General features: G+C 62.0%; 2 protein-coding genes across 2 annotated transcripts; both read left to right on the top strand.

The window, feature by feature from the left end:
* Positions 1–168: 168 nt before the first annotated feature.
* On the top strand, positions 169–3,371 carry TBCB (tubulin folding cofactor B). Its single transcript, XM_087729763.1, has 6 exons — positions 169–387; positions 1,291–1,434; positions 1,523–1,619; positions 2,641–2,832; positions 2,928–3,000; positions 3,117–3,371. The coding sequence occupies exons 1-6, from the start codon at positions 229–231 to the stop codon at positions 3,232–3,234; spliced, it is 783 nt and encodes a 260-aa protein (XP_087585889.1). The 5' UTR covers positions 169–228; the 3' UTR covers positions 3,235–3,371.
* Positions 3,372–3,837: 466 nt separating this feature from the next.
* Positions 3,838–6,329, top strand: TMEM160 (transmembrane protein 160). Its single transcript, XM_087729764.1, has 3 exons — positions 3,838–4,294; positions 4,410–4,502; positions 6,068–6,329. Exons 1-3 carry the CDS (start codon positions 4,132–4,134, stop codon positions 6,283–6,285), a joined length of 474 nt encoding a protein of 157 aa, XP_087585890.1. The 5' UTR covers positions 3,838–4,131; the 3' UTR covers positions 6,286–6,329.
* Positions 6,330–10,377: the final 4,048 nt, after the last annotated feature.

The following is a 10,377-nucleotide window of genomic DNA, read 5'->3' as shown; positions in this document are numbered from 1 at the left end:
TCCCCGCCCCGCGCGCCCCGCCCCGCCCTCCTCCCGCCCCTCCCCATCTCGCATCCCGATTGGCTGCGCGGCGGTGGGCGGGCGGGTCCGCTCCCTCCCTATTGGCCAGCCGTCCGCGCGCGGGGCGGTGCGGGGGCGCCGATTGGTCGGCAGGCGGGGGCGGGGCGAAGGAGCGGGGCGGGCCGAAGGTTCCAGAAGCGGCGGCGGCGGCGGCGGCCGGGCCGCACCATGAAGGCGGCGGCGGTGGCGGAGCCCGGGGCCGGGCCGGGCCCGGTACCGGTACCGGTGCTCGGGGGTGGCTCCGTGTCGCTGGCGGTGAGCAGCAGCCTGAACGCTTTCCGCGCCCACAAGCGTTACAGCACCGGGCTCACCATCGCCGAGTTTAAGGTACCGGTAACCGGGGCTCTCCTCAGCCTTCCCGCCTCACGGAGCGGGAGCCGCCCTCGCCTCCTCCTCCTCCTCCTCCCTCCCCTCATGGGGAGCGGCACCGGGCCCCTTCCTCCTCATCAGGATCCTCCTCCTCACCGGGACCTCCCCCTCCTCACCGGGGCCCCCCTCACCGGGGCCCTCCCCCCCGGGGCCCGGGACCCCCCCTCCTCACGGGGATCTCCCCCCCCCCCCCCGAGCCCCTATTTGTCCGCTGGGGTCCGGGACCCCCCTTCCTCCTCCTCACTGGCACCTGGGACCCCTCCTTCCTCCTCCTCACCGGGGTCTGGGACCCCCCAGGGCCTCTTCCTCCTCCTCGCCGGGGCCCAGGACCACCCCCCCCTTTCCTCCTCCTCACTGGGGTCTGAGCCCCCCTTCTTCCCCCTTATGAGGGTCTGGGCCCCCCCCCGGGACCCCCCTTCCTCCTCCTCACTGGGGTCTGAGACCCCCCTTCCTCCCCCTTCCTCCTCCTCACTGGGGTCTGGGTCCCCCCCCGGGACCCCCCTTCCTCCCCCTTCCTCCTCCTCACTGGGGTCTGGGTCCCCCCGGGACCCCCTTTCCTCCCCCTTTCTCCTCCTCACTGGGGCCCGACCCCCCTGGCACCCCCCTCCCTCCCCCTTCCCCCCCCTCACTGGGGTCTGAGCCCCCTGGGACCCCCCTTCCTCCCCCTTCCTCCTCCTCACTGGGGTCTGGGTCCCCCCGGGACCCCCCTTCCTCCTCTTCCTCACGGAGCCAGGATCCCAACCAGGCCCAAATCCGCTGTCCCCAGCCCCGGGGCGGGATCCCCTCTCCCCTGCCTGGACCGAGGTGGGGCCAGGACCGGTTCCCACCACCCACCAGTCCCCCCCCCACCCTCTCCCCCAGTGCAAACTGGAGCTGGTGGTGGGCAGCCCGGCCTCCTGCATGGACCTGGAGCTGTACAGCGCCGAGGACGAGCTGCTGGGACGCCTGGACTGCGACGAGGCCCTGCTGGGCTCCTACCCCGTGGCCGACGGTTGCCGCGTGCACGTGAGTCCCGTCTCCCCCGCTTCTCCCCCCGCCGGTGCTGGTGCAACCCCTTTTTTTGCCCTTTTTCACCCCAAAATGGGTGTCACAGGTGATCGACCGGAGCGGGGCGCGGATCGGGGAGTACGAGGACGTCTCGCAGGTGGAGAAGTACGAGATGGCTGACAGCGACTACGAGAAGCGGCCAGGTGACGCCGGCGTCCCCCCCTTGTCTGTCTGTCCCCGTCCCCCCTTGTCTGTCTGTCCCTCTCTCCACGGTGACACCCTCCCTGTCCCCTCGGTGTCACCGTACCCCATGGTCACACTCTCCCTGTCCCCAGTGTGTCACCGTCCCCCCAGTTGAGGTGACCACCCCCTGTCCCTCACGGTGACACTGTGTCACCGTCCCCTGCGGTGGCACCCTCCCTGTCCCCTCTGAGTCACCATCCCTCACGGTGACACTGTCCCCGTCCCCACTGTGACACTGTCCCTGTCCCCAGCGTGTCACCGTCCCCCCAGTTGAGGTGACCACCCCCTGTCCCTCATGGTGACACTGTCCCCGTCCCCACTGTGTTACCGTCCCCCATGGTGACACTGTCCCTGTCCCCAGCGTGTCACCGTCCCCCCAGTTGAGGTGACCACCCCCTGTCCCTCACGGTGACACTGTCCCCGTCCCCACTGTGTTACCGTCCCCCATGGTGACACTGTCCCTGTCCCCAGCGTGTCACCGTCCCCCCAGTTGAGGTGACCACCTCCTGTCCCTCACGGTGACACTCTCCCTGTCCTCTCTGTGTCACTGTCCCTCACAGTGATGCCGTCCCCATCCCCTCTGTGTCACTGTCCCCTCTGTGTCCCCGTCCCCACTGTGTCACTGTCCCCCGCAGTGGCACTGTCCCCATTCCCACTGTGATACCATCCCTCATGGTGACACTGTCCCCCACGGTGACACTCTCCCTGTCCCCTCTGTGTCACCATCCCTCACGGTGACACCGTCCCCGTCCCCTCTGTGTCCCTGTCCCCCACGGTGACGCTCTCCCTGTCCCCTCTGTGTCACCATCCCTCACGGTGACACCGTCCCCGTCCCCTCTGTGTCCCTGTCCCCCGCCGTGACGCTGCCACCGCCCCTGCCCTGTCACCCACCCCCCCCCCAAAACGATGTCCCCCGTCCCCACCGCGTCACCACCCTCCATCGGGGACCCCCCTGGTGCCACCCCCCCGGCGTCCCCGCAGAGTCCCTGCGCTCCTTCCTGCGCCAGCGGCGCTGGGGACGTTACGACGCGGAGGGGACGCAGCGCCAGGCGGCCGAGCAGCAGCAGCGGCGGGCGCAGGAGGCAGCGCTGGCCGCCGCCCTCCCCGTGGGCGCCCGTTGCCAGGTGCGGGTGCCGGGACAGCCCTGCAAACGGGCCACCATCATGTACGTGGGTACGTGTCCCCAAATTGTCCCCAAATTGTCCCCAAATTGTCCCCAAATCGTCCCCAAATCCCCCCCCCCCCCCGCTGACGTCCCGTCCCCGCAGGCCAAACCGACTTCAAGCCGGGATACTGGGTGGGCGTCCGCTACGACGAGCCGCTGGGCAAGCACGACGGCAGGTAAGGTCCCCAAAAATTGTCCCCAAAGTGTCCCCTCTCCCGGGGGGGGGGGGGGAGGGGGCTCTTTGGGGGTCCCCCCAAACTGGTTTTTCTCATCCCGTCCCCCGCCGCCGCAGCGTGGGCGCCCGCCGCTATTTCGAGTGCCAGCCCAAGTACGGCGCCTTCGTCAAACCCCAGAGCGTCACCCCCGGGGACTTCCCCGAGGAGGACGACGGCCTCGAGGACGAGCTGTGAGGGGGAGCGCTGGGAGCACTGGGAGCACTGGGAGGGGGACGGAGACCCCGGGGGGGGGCGCTGCGGGGGGGACGCAGCCCCAAATTGCAGGGGTTTTGCCTTGTTTTGGGGTGCCCCCCCCCCCCCGCCCCCGCCCCCCCCCCCTCCCCTCCCCACCGCTGATTTCACCCCAAAATCCCCGTACCCGCCCCTCGCGGGGGCGGGGCTTCCTTGCTCACCACGCCCCCGCTTCCCCGGGGGGCGTGGCTCCGTGCAGGCCACGCCCCCTCCTCGCTGGAGGGGGCGCTGCGTGTTTACTACTACAGCTGAGGGAGCTACAGCTGAGGGGGCGTGGTTTTCCAGAGAACCACGCCCCCCTCCCCGCTGGAGGCGTGGTTTCCTATCGCCGGCCACGCGCCCTTCTCCGCTTGGGGGCGTGGCGTGTTGTCTACTGCAGCCAATGGGCGGGCGCGCTGAAGGAGGAGGCGGGGCCAGGTGGCGGTGCCGGAAGCGAGTGCGGCCGGTGCCACCCGACAATAACAAGCCCCGCCCCCGGTACCGGCGGCGAGGCCCCGCCCCATAAAGTGGCGTTTTAAGGTGAAAACCGGTGTTTTGGCCATTTTTCTTGCGGGTTTTGGGGCGAATCGGGGGGTTTCCGGGACAACGGTAACCGGGCCGCCGGGCTCTTCCCGACGTCCCCCGCGCGTAGCCAATAAAAACGCTTCTTCCGGTTGGGAGGGGGCGGGACGCGGCGCGCCGGCCTATCGCCGTACGCCATCCCCCGCGCGGGGCGGGTCGGCGGTGACGGGCGGCGGGGTTCCACCAATAGGCGCGCTCTCCCGCGTTGAGCGGCGGCGGCGGCGTCCAACGAGCGTTCGGCGGCGGCGCCGGGAAGAAGCGGGAGGTGGCGGGGCCGCCATGGGCTGGTGGGGAGGCGCGGGGAGGGCGGCGGCGGCGCTGAGGAGGCTGCGGGGAGCTCGGTACAGCCTGGGCCGGGCCCCGCCGCCGCCCCCGCCGCCGCCCGCCGCCTCCGAGCTGGAACGGGCGGACGCTTGGCTGCTGCGGAAAGCGCTGGAGGGCGGTGAGGGGCGGGGTTTGGGGGCGGGGTTTGGGGCGAGGGGGCGGGGTTTGGGGGGTCCCGGGGGTCGCCGCTGAGCCCCCCCCCCCCGTTTTGTCACACCCCCCCCCCCCCCCAGGTCTCCTGTCCTGGTTCCGTAACGGGCTCCTGGCCACCGGCGTCGGCGTCATCTCCTACGTCCAGAGCGACACCGGCCGCGACGCAGCCTACGGTGGGGACGGGGGGGGCACCCACACCCCCCCCCTCGGGCACCCACACTCCCCCTGGGGGCACCCACCCCCCTGGGGACACACCACCCACCCCCCCTGGGGCACCCACACCCGCCCTGGGGACACCCACATCCCCCCCCGGGGGCACCTACACCCCTCCAGGGACACCCACACCCCCCTGGGGGCACCCACACAAACCCCCGGGGACACCCAGCCTGGGGACACCCAGCCTAGGGACACGGCCACCCCCAGGGGCACCCACCCTGGGGACACCCCCACCCCCAGCGACACCCATTTCCCCCTGGGACACCCCCCCTTGGGGACACCCACCCCCCCCGGGGACACCCATTACCCCTTGGGGAGGGACACCCACCCTCGAACCACCCCCCCAGACCCCCACCCCCCCCCCCCGCCCCATCACCCTCCCTGCACCCCAAAACCCACCCAAATCCCAGCCACGGGCCCACCCCCGCCCCCGTGGGTGCCCATTTGGGGGCCACTTCCTCCATTTGGGGGCCACTTCCTCCATTTTAGGGGCCATTTCCCCCATTTTTAGGGGCCATTTCCTCCATTTGGGGGCCATTTCCTCCATTTTAGGGGCCATTTCCTCCATTTTGGGGGCCATTTCCTCCATTTTGGGGCCATTTCCTCCATTTTTAGGGGCCACTTCCTCCATTTCAGGGGCCACTTCCTCCATTTGGGGGCCATTTCCTCCATTTTGGGGGCCATTTCCTCCACTTTTAGGGGCCATTTCCTCCATTTTGGGGCCATTTCCTCCATTTTTAGGGGCCACTTCCTCCATTTCAGGGGCCACTTCCTCCATTTGGGGGCCATTTCCTCCATTTTAGGGGCCATTTCCCCCATTTTTAGGGGCCATTTCCTCCATTTGGGGGCCATTTCCTCCATTTTAGGGGCCATTTCCTCCATTTTGGGGGCCATTTCCTCCATTTTGGGGCCATTTCCTCCATTTTTAGGGGCCATTTCCTCCATTTTTAGGAGCCATTTCCTCCATTTGGGGGCCACTTCCTCCATTTGGGGGCCACTTCCTCCATTTCAGGGGCCATTTCCTCCATTTTGGGGGCCACTTCCTCCATTTGGGGGCCACTTCCTCCATTTTAGGGGCACTTCCTCCATTTTAGGGGCCATTTCCTCCATTTTGGGGCCATTTCCCCCATTTTAGGGGCCATTTCCCCCATTTTTAGGAGCCATTTCCTCCATTTTGGGGCCACTTCCTCCATTTTAGGGGCACTTCTTCCATTTTAGGGGCCACTTCCTCCATTTTGGGGGGCCACTTCCTCCATTTTGGGAGCCACTTCCTCCATTTTAGGAGCCACTTCCTCCCTCTTGGGGCCATTTCCTCCATTTTTAGGAGCCCTTTCCTCCCTGTTAGGGACCACTTCCTCCATTTTAGGGTCCGCGGCCCTTTGGGGACCTTCATTTTGCCAAATTTTGCCCCTTTTTACCCCTTTCTTGTCCCAATAAAATAAACCCCCACCCTGGGGGGGGGGGCGCTTTCCCTCCCCCCAATATTCTTTTTTTTTTGGGGGTTTATTTCTCCTTTTTTTAGGTTTTTTCATCCTGGGGGGCCTGTGCGTCTCCTACGGGGTGGGCTCCTACCTGGTGAACCTGGTGCTGCTGCGACGGCCCATGATGCTGCCGGCGCCCACCGCCGCCGCCAACGCCGCCGCCGCCGCGCTGCTGGCCCTGCTCTGGCTCTGCGCCCTCTCCCTCTACGTCGGTCGCTTGGAGGTGGAGATCGTCCCCGAGGAACCCCCCGAAAAGTGACGCGGGGACTGGGAAAAGGGGGGGGGGGGGGGCCGACGACACACACACACACACACACACACACAAACACGACAGGGACCCCCCCCCCCCCCCCCGAAAGTGATGGGGTGGGGAAAGGCGTTCGGGTGGGGTGGGGGTGGGTGGGAAATCGCTTTGGGGGGGGTAAAAACCAACGCAGGGGGCTTAAACCCACCCTGGGGGGGGTTAAACCCCCTTCCAGGAGCACGAAACCCACCCTGGGGGGGGTTAAACCCCCTTCCAGGAGCACGAAACCCATCCTGGGGGGGTTAAACCCCACCCTGGGGGGAATAAACCCATCCTAGGAGAATTAAACCCATGCCAGAGGGGATTAAAGCCTTTCCAGGAGCATTAAACCCACCCTAGGGGGGATTAAACCCCCTTCCAGGAGCACTAAACCCACCCCCGGGGGCATTAAACCCCACCCGGGGGGGCTTAAACCCCACCCTGGGGGGAATAAACCCACCCCAGAAGGATTAAACCCTTTTCCAGGAGGATTAAATCCACCCCAGGAGGATTAAACCCACCCTAGGGGGGCTTAAACCCCAACCCAGGGGGCTTAAACCCCACCCTGGGGGGAGTAAACCCACTCTAGGAGAATTAAACCCATGCCAGAGGGGATTAAACCCTTTCCAGGAGGATTAAACCCACCCTAGGAGGAATTAAACCCCACCCTGGGGGGAATAAACCCCACCCTGGGGGGAATAATCCCACCCTAGAAGGATTAAACTCATGCCAGGGGCGATTAAACCCTTTTCCAGGAGCATTAAACCCACCCCAGGAGGATTAAACTCATGGCAGGGGGGATTAAACCCCACACCAGGAGGATTAAACCCCACACCAGGAGGATTAAACCCACCCTAGGAGGATTAAACCCACCCTAGGGGGGATTAAACCCCACCCCAGAGGATTAAACCCACCCCAGGAGCGATTAAACCCACCCCAGGAGGGATTAAACCCCACCCCAGGGGGGTTAAACCCCACTCTAGGAGGATTAAACCCACCCTAGGGGGGATTAAACCCCATCCCAGAGGATTAAACCCACCCCAGGAGGATTAAACTCAGCTCAAGAGGATTAAAAGCCCCTTGGGAGGATTAAACTGCCCCCCCCAAAGGAGGATTAAACGCCCCCTGGGAGGATTAACCCCCCCCCAAAAGCTTAAAACCACCCTGGCAAGATTAAGTCCCCCCCCCAGAGTATTAAATCCCCCCTTGGGAGTATTAAAACTCCCCCCCCAAGATTAAAACTGCTCTGGGAGGATTAACCAGCCCCCCGGAAGGATTAAAACCAGCCTGGGAGGATTAAACCCTGCCCAAGGAGGATTAAATCCCATCCAGGAGGATTAAACCCCTGCCCCAGGAGGATTAAACCCCCCAGGAGGATTAAAACTGCCCCTGGGACGATTAAACCCACCCCAGCAGGGATTAAACCCACCCCAGAAGGGATTAAACCCATCCTAGGGGGATTAAACCCACCCCAGCAGGGATTAAACCCATCCTAAGGGGATTAAACCCACCCCAGGAGAGATAAAACCCATCCTAAGGGAATTAAACCCACCCCAGCAGGGATTAAACCTATTCTAATGGGATTAAACCCACCCCAGAAGGGATTAAACCCACCCCAGAAGGGATTAAACCCATCCTAGGGGGATTAAACCCACCCCAGCAGGGATTAAACCCATCCTAAGGGGATTAAACGCACCCCAGGAGAGATAAAACCCATCCTAAGGGGATTAAACCCACCCCAGCAGGGATTAAACCCACCCCAGCAGGGATTAAACCCATCCTAAGGGAATTAAACCCACCCCAGCAGGGATTAAACCTATTCTAATGGGATTAAACCCACCCCAGAAGGGATTAAACCCACCCCAGGAGGGATTAAACCCATCCTAGGGGGATTAAACCCACCCCAGCAGGGATTAAACCCATCCTAAGGGGATTAAACGCACCCCAGGAGAGATAAAACCCATCCTAAGGGGATTAAACCCACCCCAGCAGGGATTAAACCCACCCCAGGAGGGATTAAACCCATCCTAAGGGGATTAAACCCACCCCAGCAGGGATTAAACCCATCCTAAGGGGATTAAACCCACCCCAGAAGGGATTAAACCCACCCCAGGAGGGATTAAAACCCAATTAAACCCCGCCAAGGTCGGGATCGCTCACGCCAACCCCCCCCCCCGCCCCCCAGACGCCGTTTTTCTGCAAAACCCCCCAATTTTGGTTGCTTTCTATTTATTCACCCTCGTTCCTGCTGCGAAAAACGGGGGGGGGGTTGAGCAAAAATCGCTGCCGCGTGGCTCCGCTTCGGGGGTTTTATGAAAAAAAGCGAGGGTTTCTCGGGGCGCCGTGCCGGAATCGGGCGTTTTCAGCCCAATTTTTGTAGCCCCCCGCGGTCGGCGCGGGGGAAACGGGGCAGAGGATTTGGGCTGGGAAATAAAAAAAAGTGGAAAAAGGCCCGATGTGGCCCCGATTTGTTCGCAGAAATGCCCAAAAGTGGGGGAAAATCCCCCCAAAAGTGAAAAAATCCCCCAAAAGAAGGGAAAAATCCCCCGAAAGAGAGGGAAAAAATCCCCAAAAAGGGGAAATATCCCCCAAAATAGGAAGAAAATCACAAAAAAAAAGGGGGGAAATCCCCCCAAAAGAGGGGAAAAATCCCCCCAAAAGAGGGAAAAATCCCCCAAAAGACAGAAAAAATCCACCAAAAGAGGGAAAAAATCCCCCAAAGAGAGAGAAAATCCCAAAAAAGAAGGGAAAAATCCCAAAAAAGAGAGGAAAAAAATCCCCACAAAGAGAGGGAAAATCCCCCAAAAGAGGGGAAAATCCCACAAAAAGAGGAGAAAATCCCCAAAAAGAGGGAAAAAATCCCCCAAAAGAGAGAAAAATCCCAAAAGAGAGGGGGAAAATCCCCCAAAAGAGGGGGGGAAATTCCCAAAAAGAGGAAAAAATTTTAAAAAGAGGGGGAAAAATCCCCCAAAAGAGGGGAAAATCCCCCAAAAGAGGGGAAAAATCCCCCAAAAGAGGGGAAAAATCCCAAAAAAGAGGGGGAAAATTCCTAAAAAGAGGAAAAAAAATTGAAAAAGGGGGGAAAAAAAAACCAAAAAGAGGGAAAAATTCCCAAAATGTGGGAAAAAAATCCCCCACAAGAGGGGAAAATTCCCAGTTTGCAGCCCAGTGCCCGAGCGGTGCCCAGTCCCCCCGAGAACGGGGTTTCCCAGTTCGCAACGGCCGCTCGGCTGCCGTTTCCCAGTTTGCAGCTTCTCCCCGGGCTGCAAAACCCAGTTTGGAACTGGTTTCCAGTTTGCAGTGCCCAGGTCCCAGTTTGCTGGCCGTTCCCAGTTTGGAACTGGTTCCCAGTTTGCAGTCAAGTCCCAGTTCTGCATCCCAATTCCCAGTCTGCAGCTGGTTCCCAGTCCGCCAAACCCCATTTGCAACTGGTTCCCAGTTTACAGTGCCCCATTCCCAGTTTGGAACTGCTTCCCAGTCCACCAAGCCCCATTTACAACTGGTTTGCAGTTTGCAGTGCCCCATTCCCAGTTTGGAACTGTTTCCCAGTCCGCCAAGCCCAGTTTGTGACTGGTTTCCCTGCTTTCCAAAGCCCAGTTTGCAACTGGTTCCCAGTCTGCCAAGCCCCATATACAACTGGTTTCCAGTTTGCAGTGCCCCATTCCCAGTTTGCAACTGGTTCCCAGTCCGCCAAGCCCCATTTCCAACTGGTTCCCAGTCCACCAAGCCCCATTTCCAACTGGTTCCCAGTCTGCCAAGCCCTGTTTACAACTGGTTCCCAGTCCAAGCCCAGATTGCAACTGGTTCCCAGTCCGCCAAGCCCCATTTCCAACTGGTTTCCAGTTTGCAGTGCCCCATTCCCAGTTTGGAACTGGTTCCCAGTCTGCCAAGCCCCATTTGCAACTGGTTCCCAGTCCGCCAAGCCCACTTTGCAACTGGTTCCCAGTCCACCAAGCCCAGTTTGCAACTGGTTCCCAGTCCAAGCCCAGTTTGCAACTGGTTCCCAGTCCGCCAAGCCCCATTTACAACTGGTTCCCAGTCCGCCAAGCCCAGTTTGCAACTGGTTCC

Source organism: Nipponia nippon, unplaced genomic scaffold (assembly GCF_047370975.1).
Source record: "Nipponia nippon isolate SJK-2023a ecotype South Korea unplaced genomic scaffold, ASM4737097v1 scaffold_46, whole genome shotgun sequence".
NCBI classification, from domain to species: Eukaryota; Metazoa; Chordata; class Aves; order Pelecaniformes; family Threskiornithidae; genus Nipponia; species Nipponia nippon.
Note: the sequence above shows the minus strand (reverse complement) of the source record. Positions and strands in the feature narration are given on the sequence as shown.